The sequence below is a fragment of the Calidris pugnax genome, unplaced genomic scaffold (assembly GCF_001431845.1).
Source record: "Calidris pugnax isolate Ruff unplaced genomic scaffold, ASM143184v1 scaffold94, whole genome shotgun sequence".
NCBI classification, from domain to species: Eukaryota; Metazoa; Chordata; class Aves; order Charadriiformes; family Scolopacidae; genus Calidris; species Calidris pugnax.
The window spans coordinates 643,403-659,609 of NW_015090822.1; the positions used below are offsets into that span (position 1 = coordinate 643,403).

The window sequence follows — 16,207 nt, forward strand, 5'->3', positions numbered from 1 at the left end:
TGAGGCGAGCCCAAGGTGTGCACAGATTCCCAGCAGAGCTGAGGGTGCTGAGCACTGGAGAGGAGCACCAGCTGTGCCCAGCCCTGACTGCAGCTCTGCCAGAGGCACACAACGTCACTCAGCCCCCTGCTCTGGGGTGTCCCTCCCCCTCTCCATACCGATCCCCAGTGGCTCTGGAGGCAGAGTAACCCCCAGCCCAAAGGCAGGTCCCCGTGGCAGCACAGCAGGAACACGAAGGAGGAGGTTCACCAAGCCTTACTGCAGAGTCAGGTGCCGTTCAGCAATGTCCATCTTTTTTCAAACACGGTCTGACTTCTCAGAACTGTTGCAGTCTGAACACTAAACAGATCTATAAAATTTACAGGGTTGTTGTCCAGAACCAGAACTTCATTGCCACTGTGACCTTATGGAGTGTTTTATTTAAGCCTCCTAAAATTCATTCTCGGCAGCAGTTTAGATGTTAAGAGAAGCAGCCAGAAAGCCACAGTCCTTCTGCTTTCTCTGTTGTTCGGGGCCGTCCTGCTCAGTCTCAGCCTGTCCCCAGCTGCAGCCATTTAGCCGTGATCCTGATGGCAGGTGGATAACCTCTGTGTCATCTTGGTGACCACACAAAGTTTATTTAGATAAACCCAGAAGTTTATTTGCAGTATAAACAGGGTATGAGGAGAACCAGCCAACCTCAACAGCCTACCCTGTTTGCTCAGCTATTGCTCCTGAAAAACAGAAGCGGTGACTAAAGCCCCGTCAGGCATTCCTTTTCCATTTGGGTTTTGAAGAGCCTTCTAATTCAAGAGGCTGTTTTTGTCCAGTTATGAAACCTCTCATTGCAGTAGTGCTCTGCTGTAGTTTTCTCTCCAGCGGGGCCAACCCTCTTCCACTTGAGTTTTTGGACTGTGATGACCCTGATGTCTTCAAGGCTGTGGACGCAGCGCTGAAGAAATACAATGGAGAGAGAGCGACTGGGAATCAATTTGCTCTGTACATGGTGATGGAAGCCAAGAGAACTGTAAGTAGACTTTGCAAAAGAAAAGAAGTTGGAATTGTTTGTGCACTCTGACTCGGATTATCTCCATCTTGTTCATAAGAGAGCAAGCATGACAGCAAAGTGTCTTCCAAAAATGTCTTAAAAAATCAAAGAAATGGCTCGCACAGGAAGATAGTCGTTACCATGACAAGCAGGGATATGTGCTATGTTCTTATCAGGGGAACTGTGCTGGTGAATTGCTTATTAATGCAGGGACTAAAGAATAGCAAATTTCTATCTCTAATACAATTTGTTTGACTAGTCCACTCCACTTTCTCCTGTCTCTGTTTGGAATTCTACCCCTTTCCATCAGCAGGAAGGTTTCCAGACCAAGGCAAAACCACGTTTATTAAAAAACCCGAATATTATCTTGACTTAGGAAGAGCTGGTACCATGCACAAGAAAGAATGACCTGATAAAATTTGGCAATACTCTGAATAAGCTGTTTGTGACTATTATTTGATTGACACTAGTCCCGAGTCACAGATCTATCTAAAAGCACTAGGTGGTATTTTAGTCAAATAGGGTGACAGCTAAAATTACAGAAGAAAAAGAATGAAACATGATCCTTTGCCTGGAGTCCTTCTGTATAGAGTTAATCTAACAAAAGAGTATTTACCTCTGAGAGGCATACAAAGATGGTATTACCATAATAATGACAAGCATTACTTTGCTTGAAAACAACATTAGCATTTTTTTTCTGCTGGATTGGATTTTCAGCTGTAAAACACAAGAAACCCAGTGTCAGAGAGAATATTTTGTACTCTAAAATCATGAGGCACTTTCACCCAGTTAGAAATTGACCTCAGAAAGGGGACATGAATTGCTAAATGCCTTACAATAAACTACCCACATCTCCTGGCTCCTACCCACTGGTTTTCCTGGTTTCAAACTGGGGAGGTTTTAGCATGTAGTTACAAAGACTAAAATCTGGCAAACCCTTTATACAATTAATATTCAACAAATGAATAGTCTCACTCTCTTCACTGAACTACACGTCCTTAACAACAGCCAAGTGCAAACATCTTTATACCAGGGCTGTGCCACCACCTGCCTTAGGCTGATGCTCCCAAAGCACCGATACTAGTTTCAGTATTTTATCTTAAACAGTGTTTTATTTTTAAAAACACATATTTATTGCAATTATTATTCATCTTTCCTTCTCTAGATATCCATCTTTCCTTTTCTTAAAAGATCTGATGTGGGAATCAATTATTACTTTGAAGCATTGATCTGGCTACGATGTTAAGTGAAAAACAGAGAAAAGGAACCTGCAATAGAGAGTTCCTCATATTCGCTATTCTTTTTCTTAAAAGAGTATAGATTTTACTCATTGCTAGTCTCACAATGTTGAATGCATTAATTAAATAGCTGGTTATTACATATTCATGTACATTCATTATTGATAAGGTAATAAAACATAAAAGCTGAGTGGTGAAAGACTGAGCCTGCCCCAGTTAAAGGCACAGCTATTCATAATAATAATGAAATAAAGCAACAACAAATAACATACAGAAACAATGGCTTCTCTCACCTATTTTGTTTACTCACTGAGCTGATTTATTGCAGATTTAGAGCACTGTAACAGAGAACGGGATCTGGCTCTTTTTAAGTCCACATCCCAGATAGTATGATCTGATGCAGCTCCATAAATGCCAATTTATACCTGCTGAGGATTAAGTCCATTATATTTTTAGAGACCCTTTCATCCTCTTTTACAACCTGCAACCGCTATATCAGGTACCTCGACAGCTCTTTGTAGCTGCAGCAATACACAACAGGAATTGAGAGAGCACAGAATAGAATTCTGTGTCTACACCAGCATAAATCCAGTATATTCCACCCACACCAGCTCAGCTTCACTTTCTTGGTACCACAAAGGCAGGAATTATCGTTGAATGCTCCCAGCAGTACCACTGGAGGATAACCAGTGTTAGAGTACGGCAACTGCCTGGGCTGGTACTTGAAAAGGCACATTGGCAGAGCCTTTGTAGTGGCTGTAAAAGATTAGTGACTTCTGGCTTTATGTCTCCTCTAAAGGATGAAACCTTGCAGTGTGTGAACATCACCTGTAGGCACAGGCTCACTCAATTTAGGGCAAGGAGAAAATGCCCCCTGCTGATTTACCAACAGCTGAGATGCTTCCATGGGCCAGGCCAAACCCTGCTTAATGCCTTGTATTTCAGCTGGGGGGATTCCTGAGGCTCCCCCCGTGAGCAGCTCAGCCCTCAGTGCCTGGAGGAGGCTGCAGGCACGGCCCCAGGCTGGCTCCAGAGCAAGCCCCAGAAGCCAGGGAGGCTGGAACACCCTGCTCCCACAGAGCAGGGGCAGTGGGCACTGCCAGGCTGCCCGTGGGGCACTGCCCCTGGCTCTGGGCTGCCCGTGGAGCTGGCAGAAGGGAAGCAGACAGATCTGGGAGCAGGCCAGGAGTGAGAGTGGGGGAGCCAGCCAGCCCAAGTGGGTAATTACACTGACTGTCCAAGCCTCAACCCAAGCATGCTTGTTTGCAGGACGTTTGGATAGGAGTATAAAACCTAACCCCTTCTTCCTGCTTTTAAACCCTTGGTACCACAAGGGTAGTACCACAAGTCACAATGAAGGTAGTTGAGCAAACCTGATCTATTGGATCAATATATTGCAACTGTAGGTAAGGGCTCAGTAATATAATTAGAGAAGTTAATTATTGAACTACCAAGATCTGGGAGACCTTGCATGGAGACCAGCAGCTAATCTGAAACCAGGCTGTAAAATATAATGTAACCAATGGGCAGTATTTACCTTTTGAAGTTCGTGTCTTTTCACTGATTTATTACTATGCAAATGATGATATGCATATCGTTTTTATCCAGGCAGGTCCTGACACACAATTCTATGTGAAATATCGAATACGAGAAACCACTTGTGCCATTGAGGAAAACAAACTCTGGCAAGACTGTGATTACAAAGTACCTGCAGAGGCTGTAAGTATCTGTCCTCTTGACAAGTTCTCTGTACAGAAACACTGGCATCATAACAGGCCTGCAGTCACCTGGGGAAAAATACAGGAGAGAATTTAACTATTTTAGCTGTATTGCTTTTGAGAGCTTTTAGGACTAAAGTACAGTGGAGAAATGTTTACAACTCTAAAGTTAGTTGTGAGTTTAGCATTGTAATCCTGAATACGTGCAGAAGAAAACATTTCATTGCTTCAATATGAAGGTTCACAATAAATTCAACGTAAGATACACACGCTGTGAGAGCGTGAGGGCTGTAAAACTTTCTATTAATTATGTATAATGCCAACTTGCATCACCAAATTGACTTCAGATCTGCACCAGCAAAAGCAGCAGCACGGAAGGCGGTGTGGGAGCAGAGTGATGGGGGGTTCCTGGCAGGGCTGAGCACGGGGGGTTCCTGGCAGGGCCCAGCATGGGCAGCCCCTGCTGCTCCAGAGCCCCCGGGGGAGGAAGGGCCGGGCACACACAGGGTGCAGTCACCCTGATCTCACACTGGGCAGAGAAAGGGGTGAGGGTGATACTATCAGCTGGATCAATGTGACATGCCGTGGTCATTGCTGCATATCTAGCAGAGAGGAGATTAGGTAAATACACAATTTAGACAGACTTTATGAGGATGTGTTCATTTCCGCTATTCCGTCTGTAAATTCTTTAGTTAATTAATAAGCATCAGTCACGACACAAAGCAATCTCTCAAATTATCTGCCCGGTTCACCCCCTACTCTCCTCACAACCAACAAACCCCTTCCTTTTCCCGTAACAAACCAGCAAATCAGACACAACTACAAATGTGCACATGAGCCTGTTCCCCAAACTGAACTGGCAACTGTCAGTGTCGTTCAATAGCCAGAGGAATATATGGCACTGGATTTTTCCTCAGCAGGTTTAACACAAATGTTGTCCTATGTGTTTGCAGGGAACAGGAGAATGCACAGCTCAAGTTCACGTGAATGGTGCTGATAAAACAAGTAATGTTTCCCAAGATTGCAAAATTTTTCCAGGTATGTAACTGTTCCGGGCAGCATTCAACAAGTACGTTCACAAACAAGAATGGGAAAAACACAGTATTGATGTAATTTTAAAGGTAGGATTTCCTTATCACCCTATTCAGACATTTATGAATAATTTTCCATAAGCAATTACATGTTAAAGATAAACTTCCACTTTCCTGTTGCAGACACCCAGGGTCGGTCAGTGAAGCACTGGCAGTGTCTGTCTGGGGCACAGAGTGTGCTGTGAGTCTCCTCAGACACTGCAATTACACCCAGTTAAAATGAATTTGCCTAAGACCAGAAGCATATAAATAACGTAGAGACTGGATACAACTTGTCACACTTTAGTTTTCTGTCCTTACTTATTCAAGTATAAAATTATGCCAGAGATTATTAGTAAAAAACTTTACATGACAAAATTGTACCTTAATTTTCTCCCAACTGAAAATGACTAAATTATTTCTGTTAACATCTACCCAAACAATTATCTACCCCCAACCAAAAAAAGAACAAAAGAAATTATTTAGAAAATAACGTGATTTAATTGAGTGATGTATGTGAGAGACCGTGATATCCTTCAGACCTCAACAAGCAGCACTACCTTTCTTGCCTATGGGAGGTTCATATGTTACTCTTATATTCATATAGTTATTTCCTTTATGAGAAAGAGATCACACCGTTTCAGAGCTTTGCAGCTGAGATCTCTCTGTGCCTGTGTCTAGTGCTCATGCAACACAACGAGCAACTTTTAAAATACCCATCTAACTGGTAGCCGGGAGCCAAGTGCATATGAACTATAGAACTAATTACCACGGTTTGTGAGATGTTTGGCATCTCATCTTTGTTTGTAGTTCCTCGTGAGCTCGTTTCAAGCCCCAGTCCGTGTCTGTGCAGCAGTGTCCCTCCGCGCTGCAGGACACTGTGCCGCACACCGCTCCAGCGCATCCGCGGGCCGAGGGGGCCCTCTAGTGTGCGGTGTGGGACTGCAGCCGGGACCCGGCCTGTGGGTCTGCTTACAGAGCTCACAACAGAGACACACATTAAATGTCACGTATCCAGCATAAGAAGCTCATCTTTTGCTACCAAGTTACAGCAGCTCTGAAAAAAGCATCCCCTTTGTTCAGCACTCGGGACAACGCTGAGACAGTCAGGGCGGGCTGTTATCTCCCGTCTCGTCACTCCCGGAGAACATGGTCACGTTTTGCTGTAACATCTATATATTTGTCATTACTGAGTCAAAACAAGCGATACTAGAAATAGGAAGGGCCAGACTTTGTGCTAGTACCCCCCGGAGAGCTCAGACTAACCAGTATTGCTCACACCGAGCGATTCCCAATGTACCGGGGGGCAAACCCAGCCCAAAGGATCCCAAGAGGGGAAGAGCAGCCCCTGAGGGGCCCCAAGGGTACCCGCCTTGGGTACCCCCTGCTCTGCCTTCTTGGGGGGACAGGGGGATCAGGGTGACCCTGCACTGGTTTCCTGGCTGGTGCAAACTGGCATAACTCCATTAAAACCAGTTTATGCCAGCTGAGGATCAGGCACACAGATTTTACTTCAATTCCACAGAGACCACATATTGTCCCACTTTCATTCTGAAGCTCACTGAATCATGAAATTAATTTATGTACTGAACTATAAAATTAATGTATGAAAATCTAATCCATGATTACTAGAAAGGAAAGAGAGTTAATAGGATTAGTAGTAGGAAACAGAAGTTTGAGCATCCCTGTCACGCTTGTCCATCCCCAGCCAATGCAGCTGGGGAAGGCTGAAGGTAACCCCAAATGGTGACTGGCAGCCAAAGGGACAGGCAGGGGTTGAACCCCCCCAGCAGAACAGTGCAGCCACCACCCCCAGGAGCTCAGGGCAGCCAAGACACTCCTCCCTCAGGCCCATCCTGGAGGTGGGGAGGACAGTACCAGCTGCACACAGCTTTGAGAACTGTGATGAACATCTCCTTAGTCGTAGAATCACAGAATTGTAGAACGGTTCAGGCTGGAAGGGACCTCCAAAGGCCATCTAGTCCGACCCCCCCGCAGTCAGCAGGGACACCCCCAACTAGACCAGGTTGCCCAGGGCCTCGTCGGGCCTCTCCTTTGATATCTCCAGGGATGGGGCCTCAACCACCTCCCTGGGCAACCTGTTCCAGTGCTCCACCACCCTCATGGTAAAGAACTTGTTCCTAATATCCAATCTAGATCTGCCCCTTCCCAACTTAAAGCCATTAAGTGGCCTCCACTGGCTCTTCCCTGAAGGGATGACCCTTGCCCAGGGACGGAAAAACCACAGCCAAGGTTTTTTGGAGATGCGATGACTCCTGAACTCCCCCCTCGGGGTGAAGTTTGCTGCTGAAACCATGCCTGGACCCAAACGGCATGGGTGGCCCCCACCACCACAAACAAAGCATCTTTCTAAACACAGCGTATGTCTTTGCAGGTCCTGAAACTGAAATGTTGCTGAGAACTCCAATTAAAAGCAGGAAAGGCTTTTGCTCATTGGACCTTTTCTCTCAGTCCCAGATAAGAACGACTAGAACCTGAGGCTGTTTTGCACAAAGGCTTATATTTTTTGGTTTGTCTCTTTTCCAGCTACGCCAAAGATAAAAGTGACTGAGGCCATCTGTACTGGATGCTTCCAACCCATATCGAGAGACAGTTTGAAAGTGTCAGACATCCTGAAACAAACCATCCAGAAGTTTAACCAGCACAGCGCTGAGACCGCCCTTTATAAGCTTGTGGAAATAAAAGAAGCCCAAATACAGGTTTGTGTATGATTTTTTTCTGAATTTTATCAAAAAACCTCCTCAAACTAGGTACCTTGGTTGTTTATTGTACACATTTCTGATTTTAAGGTGGCCTATATTTCATAGTAAAAGCCTATGAAATGCATATAGGGTGTAGAATGGGTAAATAATTCTCTTCATTTATAAGGACTCATCAGCAGTTACCTACTGGATTTTCAGAGCTGCCAACTTTACCAAGCGATAGCAAACACATTTTTTCTTTATCTGCAGTTGCATCTAACCAGTGTTTAGCCCCAGTTTATTGGTGTTCAGTGCTGACCCAGGCACAGTGTCACCTCCAGGGGCTCGGCCGTGCCCCCGGGCTCTCCCCGAGCTCCAGCAGAGCAGCCCCCTGCCAGGCTCTGTGCCAGCCTGCCCAGAGACAGCAGGCACCTATGGGGCTGCAGTGCTACAGGACACCTATGGCAGCTGCTGCTGTGTGCTATAGGATGGGGAAATCCCATGAAAAATGGGTCAGAAAACCCCAAAAGCCAGCATGTCACTTGCTGAAGGATTTCTGCACGCAGGATTATCTGCTTTGTGAGCAATGACTGCTCGGGTGGCAGAAACTGAGTCAGCTGCTGTTCCATGCAGCAATTGTTGCCCTGGGAAAGGCTCTCCTATGACTGGTGGGATGTTGCTGGGAAGCCAAGTTTCTCCTTTGGTTGATAACTCGTACATAACCTGACACCAAAGACGGGCCCTTTTCTTCGAATGTGTATGTATATACTCAGCCAAAAAGCCTCTGCTGGTCTCACGTCAATTTGACTCGTGATTGAATTCAGACTGTCCTCTTTTATTTACTGATGGCGAGGACCCTCTCAGCTGACAGAGAAGCTTACACAACACTTAGGGCACATGACAAAATGTCACAGACAGACTGCAATCCAGCGCTGGAAAGAGAGCCATCCCGTCACCTCTGGCCAGCAGAGAAGGGGAGGTCAGAGCCCTCCACTTTAACCCAGCTGGGATGGAAAGTTCCTGCATTTGGTTCTTATTTCCCCTTTTCAGCCCAACACTGCCTGACCCAACCCTGGCACAGAGAGATTTCACGGGTGAGAAGCAGTAGCCACAGTGAGGAAAACCAAACTGCTTCCTGGAGAGAAAATGCAAAAAAGGGTGCCAGATTGGAGCAGGCAGCGGGCGGGGGAAGGCAGAGGCAGGGCAGACAGAGCTCCAGAGGATGATAAATGCCCGACAGGCAATAACAAATGATGCCAGCACACGCAGGTACATCACTCAGAGACTGGTTTACTACGCCCCACGCTCAGGGAGACAGGAGGTGCCAAGCTGCATCAGCACAGCCATCTATCTCCACCAGCCCCTGCCACGGGGACTAACACCTAACCAACACCTGCGAGGAGAGGGCACGAGACCAGCCCTGCCAGGACACACGGGCTCCGGACACAAAGGGCACTTCTAATACACACATGACTTAATTTACTTCCTGTATCACAAGATTTTTTATTTGCTGTCCATAAATACTCTATGGCTCAACGACTGCAAAGTAATTTGATGGATGGGAGGCAATAGAAGAGTAGTTTTGCTTTCTTTGCTAATCACGTTTAATAGTTTAATTTCTGAGTTTGTATTGCTTTACATAATGTATCTTCTAAATATCTGTTCCAGGTGGTAGCTGGATTCAATTACGTAATTAAATATGAAATTGAGGAGACTAATTGCTCCAAAGACCAATTTCAAGATTTAACTCCAGAATGCAAACCCACTTCCAGAGGTGTAAGTAATCTTCAAAATCTGTTTATCAAGAAAATATCATATTTACAAATAATCATTGAGATCTGACTCAAGAAAATATTTGTAGTCTTGCTTCACTTTGTGAATGAAGTTTAAATCCAGGCTTACAGAAGACTGTCTATTTATGCAATGGGAACACCCTCGTCCTCTCCTGATCAGTGACTAAGCCGGTCACTGAAATGTTTACAGATTATTCTACAGGATCTAAACAGTTCCACCCAGATAATAAATCCCTCGAGAAGTTCCTATCCAGATATTCAGGGAGTTACTCAGATACAACCCAAAAAGTGGTAAGTAAAATTAGCACCATTTTTACTTAAGCTTAAAGACACATTTTGGAAGAAAAGTAGCTGAATTAGGACTTAACCTCTCCCATGGGAGTGGTTTCATACTTTTATTCACTATTCATTTTGAAATGGGAAGACCAGAATTGCACCCTGGAAAGAAGGAAGGAAGCAAGCAAGCAATTATTAGTAGTATGCTTGACTTATTCTGTTAGCAGGAAGGTATTTAGGACGTGAGCTTGTTCATTATTTCTAAATAATAAGGAGCTGTTTTGCATTTTTTACTCCAGCGTGTAGGTAAATGTGAGGCCAAAGCGTATGAAAGTCTTCATGGGCAGATTGTAGACACTGCACACCAGTGCAAGCTCCCAGGTACGTCACGGGCACCAAAAAAAGGTGCTGCAATTGTCAATGTTTTTTTACAATTGTAAAAAAAGACGAAATAAAAATGCAAGAGATGAAAACAGATAATAACAAGAGAATATAATTCTTCTGAGACCAAAAAAGCACTGCCCCATAATGAAATATTGCCACAGATTTTATCACTTCCTATGAGTATTTCATATGCAGCTGGAAATTCCATGTTATCATTTGTATCCTGTTTCTATGACATGGAGCTGGTACCGAGTCTCATTGCAGAGTAACACATACAAACTCAAGGAGTATAACAAAAATTTGTATCTTTTCCACCACAATGACAAGTGAGTTTATATCCCATTGTTTAAATAAGTAACTTCTAACTTTCCAAAGAGCTCCAGTGTATTCTTTTCGAGGGCAAAGGAACTGAGGACTTCAAGCTCTTGTCCAAAATTGGCAATTCACCTATTGACACTCTCATTGTTTAGTTCATATTGCATGGTTATTGCTATTTGATATGTTAGAGGATGGGGCTTATTCCCTAGTATATAAATTGGAATTTATTAGTTCATTACAATCAAACTCCCAAATAATTTTCTTGCTGTTACGTTCTCCTCCAGCCATCCATTTGGAAACAGATTATCCCAGCTCCAGAGCAGGGAGTACAGCACAACTCCACGTAGGAAGTGCCACATTCTCACCCACTCAGGCTTGGTTTTTCTTCAAGAAATGATAATGATATTCTTCACCACCCTCATTCATTGCCAATACCATGCACCTCTGGTTTCATCTGATTCAGGTCCTTCCATCTGTGCAGGCTTTCCCTCTCTTTATTTGCCAGTGCCCGCAGTCGGTGGGCACAGTTCTCCTTTCTGGGAGGAACCTGTGGTGAAGGCTCCAATGCCACACTGGGTGTGATGGAGGGCTCTTTTACACAACCAAGAGATCATAACACTGATGGTACCAAACTCAAAGCATTCCACAAGGCAGGGCTTTATAACTGACTGTTTTCCCCAGTCTTTATCTACATTGAATCTTCTGCGCCTTAGATCTGAAATCTGTTGGTTTCTTCCAGTTGAAGAGACAATTTCTGCCACTCGCACTGGTTGTCCAAAGAGCATCCCAAGAGACAGCCCAGAACTGAAGGAACTGCTGAAGGCTTCTATGGAGAAGTATAACTCGGAGAGCAATGATGATTTCTACTATAAAGGTGGAGAAATACAAGCGGCGACAGTTCAGGTTGGGCTATCCCACAGAGAGGAGGCCGTGCTACTGCTCTGAGTCAAACATTAGCTAAAGTTTGCATTTAGAGTTGAAATAAGGTTTTTTTCTAAGTGCTGGTACATGTGGTAACTGAAATATCCAGGCAATTTTTCTTGCAAAATGTTATCCATCTTGGCTTGCATTCAGAAGTGATTTAAAAATCGCCCATCTCTGATCTTCTTATTTTTCTTAAAACAAGAGCTCACATTATCTTACCAATAACATCTGTGCTTTCTCTTCCTTTAAACCATTTTTCTTCTTTCAAACTTTTTTCTTCTTTCTCCATTTGCATATTATGATTGATATTGCATATTATGATTGATACATTTTTAAAATAGACAGAATTTCATATTTTGCCTGCTGTCTCTGAAGCAAGATATATTAGCTCGGGCTCTGTAAAATATACTAAGAGAACTCGTACCAGGCACATTCTTGAACCCAGGCAGTTTCTCCCCTTAATGCATTTGGCAAATACGTTCATTTTCAACTGAGCCGGTTCATTACACACTTCATTTTATTCACATTCCATTTTTCTTACATCATATTTGGCTCTCTGCAGCAGTGTCTCTAATGATTTCATTTGTTATTAATGAAATTACTACAAATATCCAATAAAACAAAGCCAAAACTGTGGGCCTGATATTATTCTGACCTCTTTCCTTCAGTTCCAATGCTGGAATTTTCGAGAATGAAGTAAATAAGATGATTAGAAGCAGATAGGTTTGCTGCCAAGTATTTTAATATTGTTCTTAACATACGTTGTCCCGGTGGGTAGGACTTGTAGCACATAAGTAGTATAAGCTTATAGAAAGCCATCTTTCCTGTGAGCCCTTTTCAATAAAATGCCTTTACCACAGAAAACTTTCTTGCTGACTTTTCAGGTGGTTGCGGGACAAAACTACCATTTAACATTCACAGTCCAAAAGACAAACTGCTCAAAGAAAGAGTTTGAAAAATTTCCTGAAGACTGTGAAGCCACATCAGACAGTGTAAGTAACAGTGATGTCGCCAACTGGAATGTTCCTAATGGACAAGTTCATTTGCACCCGAAATCGTAAGCACTTCATTAAAATCACATCCTGAGTTCTGTTACCTGTGCAGCAGGCACTGAATAGGAAAAAAAGTCTCTTTCTCTCTATCTCAGTTTCCCAAGTTTTAATAGGAGAAATATCATCAACAAACAATATTTTTAGGAATATCATGAAGATTAAATAGTTTGTGCTCCAGTCCCTCCCCAGCTCTCCTGTAGCTCCCTTCAGATATTGAAAGGCCGCTACAAGGTCTCCCCAGAGCCTTCTCTTCTCCAGGCTGAACAACCCCAGCTCTCTCAGCCTGTCTCCATAGGAGAGGTGCTCCATCCCTCTGAGCATCTTCGTGGCCCTCCGCTGGACCCGTTCCAACAGGTCCATGTCCTTCCTGTGTTAAGGACAAGTATATTTGTATTTCAGAGTATTATTAAATAAATCATAATTTTTTTCATGTACAACACTCCTCCTTTGATATTCTGTTGCCTTAATGTGTTGATTTTTGTTTTGTCAACAGGTACCCCTGCCCTGTGAAGCACAAATTCACGTGATCCCATGGGACAATAAAATCCTTCCGCAGGTGAACTGCTCTAAAGGACGGTCAATGGTATGATTCCTCTTCATTACCCAGCTTCACAAGTAGAGTAAGGAACCCAGGCAGTCATTAAATTCTTTATCCGTTCCAAATTATCCCATATTGTGTACCAAAACCAAAGAAACACAGTTATTTTAACAACCTCAGCAACCACACTGCTCCCTCTCACCTCAGCAGCCTGGTGCCATGAGGTGAGCCAGTGGGCAGCAGTGATGACACAAGTACAGAAGCAACGGGCCAGAGAGACCCCCCTGCCTGGTGGCTGCTCCACTGCGGTATCAGCTGAGCTCTGAAGTATCAACCCACATCATCTTATTTGAATTACTATTCCTACTAGGTTTAGAAATTGAGACAAAACATGTATTTGGCAATACAATAATTATACCCCACAGCATTCAAAAGCACCCACGAATCTTTCCATGTTCAGCAGAGCAGCAGATCTCCTGCCACCAGCTGTCAATCTCTGCAGGAGGATCTTTCCGTTTCCCTCCTGCCCAGCTCCACTATTAACTAGCCCTGAGCGTGGGCAGGCCTGAACATTTCAGAATGCAATATAAAACTTGTTTATCATCAGTACTCTCTTAGTTCTGATAATTTCAGGTATTTTAATAAGTGCAGGGACTCCCTAGCTCCCCAGTGAAGAAGAGAAGATACAGTGAATAAAGTGAGATTGATTAACCTGCATTCATAGTGCAGAACTTCACTGGGCTCAGTACCTCCATAGCTACCTATTCATTCATTATGGATCAACTAATAAATGCCTCTCCTCTTTGTTTTCACTAAAATATTGTATTCACATCAACTTTCAAAGTTAGCTGCATCCCCAACAACTCTGCTTTGCAGGGAGACAGTGGTCAGACACTTTGCAGTGAAACCCAGGCTGGAGAGTGGCTGTGCCCCAGGCATCCAGCCTTGTCCTCCAGCGGACGGGGATGGGGAAACGGAGATCACTCAATAATAACAGAATGGTTTCTATCATCAGCTTGAACCTATACGTGTTAGTTCTAGGCAGTCTTATGAAATGCAAATGTCAAATCTAGAAAGAAATAACTGAATAATTACATCTCATATAACAAAATGATGCAGAACTTTTGTATATTCTGATATTGAGACTACTGAGACTACCCAGAGATGTGTTAGCCTTTAGCATAAAGGGTTTTATACATCAGAGTGTTACACTCTAACAAGGGCAGGGACGTTTAGTCAACTACATTGTTCATAAATTAAAAGCAGTACACAATTTCATTTTCATGTTAAACTGGCAGAATTTCAGTGATATAGAAATTTTTCCTTTAACATATATTATTTGGGAGGATGTTTATGTTTCCATTCTTTTCACAGATAGAAAAAACTATTTAGTTTACTTCAAAAATCTGATAATATTTTTGCTAAATGACTCATGCACTGCAATAAGCCAACTTCTGAATTTCCCAAACCTAAAGCTATTGTTCTCATTCATGTAACACATACGATTATTATTGCAATGTTTTTTAGGAAGTACTTATGAGAAGGCCTCCTGGATTCACCCCTTTCCGAAGCGCTACTCTGCGGGATCAGCCAGCTGGAATTTCATGCTCTGATAAAAATGAAGAAGAAAAGGAAAGACCTGGCGAAGAACCGAGAAAAGATGGAGGACAGGAACCAGAAGGTGAAGGTGAACCCGAGCATAAAGACAGGCATAAACATGGGCATAAACACAGGCATGGAAATAAAAAGGATCACAAGTCTGACAAAAGGCATAGGCATGAAATTCGTTGTGGGCACAGAAAAAGCCATAGGTGTGGGCATCAAAACCACAGTAGGAATGGTAAACACAAACATCCAGACCTCAAATCTTCTGAGGAGTCTGATGAAAGGGATTTTAATCAAAACAAACCCCTCCCATCGTCCAGTGCTGAAACAGCATCAGAGCTAGTTAATGCAGGGGTTGTGAGAGAGGAAACCAGTCCACCTGCAGAACCACTAATTCCTCCTGATACTTCTTTATTTAATGGGTTGCCAGATCGCGCAGGATCCCCTCTCCCCAGATGTCCTGGAAAACCATGGAAACAGATTACGGACCTTCCGGCTGCTTCTACTTTTCCCAGAGAATTCACAAATGAGGATCTCTTGCCCTCTGCAGCAGAAAGCACCGATCCAGCAACAGATGGCTCAACACCTCCTCAAAACGAAGAGAAAGACCTTGATCTCTCAGATGCTTTACCATAACTCACGCGTTGCAGCATCCTTTTCAGAAATTAGACATAGAAAAATAAGAAAAATACTGCCTTTTGAAATGTATAAAATATGAGGAGGGAAAGGCTCCTATTCCGTTACTGAGATACTCAAGCAGGTCAGTAGCATTTCTGCAGACCGAAGACCAAACGACAATACTCTGTATTTGCATATATTTGCAAAGATGTAAATCAGGCAGTGACACCAGGGATTCAGAACCAGTCTAGTAAAGGGACCAGGCAAGTCAATAGCCTTCTGCTGCAGAAGTTAAAGTTGTATCTCATCTGCCTCAAGTTGCTATAAGTGAATCCCTGCACCAAATCCCACTGGTTAGAACAATGGCACAAAGAATTTCACAGATCACATGAAGAATCTCAACCAAATATGGGCAAGAAAAAAGCAAGCCAATATAGAACAAGGGTACCTTTCTTAGATATCTGAAATAGTATTTCTCTAATTTACTGGAGTGAATCTTTTAAACAACAAAATAAAGGAACCTCTTTAACCTGACAATTTCTTTAAATAAATTAATATTACTAGCAGGCTGTTCTGTTGAATGAGATAACAGGGACAGTGGAGAGAATCCTAAATAAAGCAGTTTTATTATTCCCTATGCACATTATGTTAACTACACACTACAGGCACTACAATTGACAGATTTCCATGTGGCAGAGGTGCACAAATATTACAGATCAGATGACAAAATTGCAAACACTTGGGTTACATAAAATTTGCCTGCCTTCTTCCATTATTAGGTTGTGTGTAATTTAGAGACCGGACCAAATTTTCTATTCTAGATATTTACCAAAGGTTGAGTTTTTGGTGGGGTACGTTAGCTAAAAATTTAATATTTCTGGTAAATTAAAATATGTTTTCCCTCAGTATGGATCCAATAAGTCATTCAGCTGAAAAAACAGCCA

The 16,207-nt window shown here is 43.3% G+C and overlaps 1 protein-coding gene across 3 annotated transcripts; it reads left to right on the forward strand.

The window, feature by feature from the left end:
* The first annotated feature begins 637 nt into the window (after positions 1-637).
* On the forward strand, positions 638-15,832 carry KNG1 (kininogen 1). 3 transcript variants are annotated; one of them, XM_014939827.1, is made up of 11 exons: positions 643-1,006; positions 3,874-3,984; positions 4,937-5,021; positions 7,601-7,773; positions 9,424-9,531; positions 10,124-10,205; positions 11,266-11,429; positions 12,335-12,442; positions 12,996-13,085; positions 14,568-14,727; positions 15,076-15,832. In XM_014939827.1, the coding sequence occupies exons 1-11, from the start codon at positions 812-814 to the stop codon at positions 15,279-15,281; spliced, it is 1,482 nt and encodes a 493-aa protein (XP_014795313.1). In that variant the 5' UTR covers positions 643-811; the 3' UTR covers positions 15,282-15,832. The 3 variants fall into 3 exon arrangements, with proteins under 3 accessions (XP_014795312.1, XP_014795313.1, XP_014795314.1); XM_014939828.1 differs by having other exon boundaries at positions 645-1,006; positions 14,568-14,721; XM_014939826.1 differs by having other exon boundaries at positions 638-1,006; positions 14,568-15,832.
* The last annotated feature ends 375 nt before the right edge of the window (positions 15,833-16,207 follow it).

Bases quoted from the DNA above. Each gene is read 5' to 3' on its own strand.
- KNG1 (XM_014939826.1), top strand. From the start codon at position 812: ATGAAACCTCTCATTGCAGTAGTGCTCTGCTGTAGTTTTCTCTCCAGC. The intron at 10,206-11,265 runs GTACGTCACGGG...GGTTTCTTCCAG, and splicing joins ACACCAGTGCAAGCTCCCAG to TTGAAGAGACAATTTCTGCC. The intron at 11,430-12,334 runs GTTGGGCTATCC...CTGACTTTTCAG, and splicing joins TACAAGCGGCGACAGTTCAG to GTGGTTGCGGGACAAAACTA.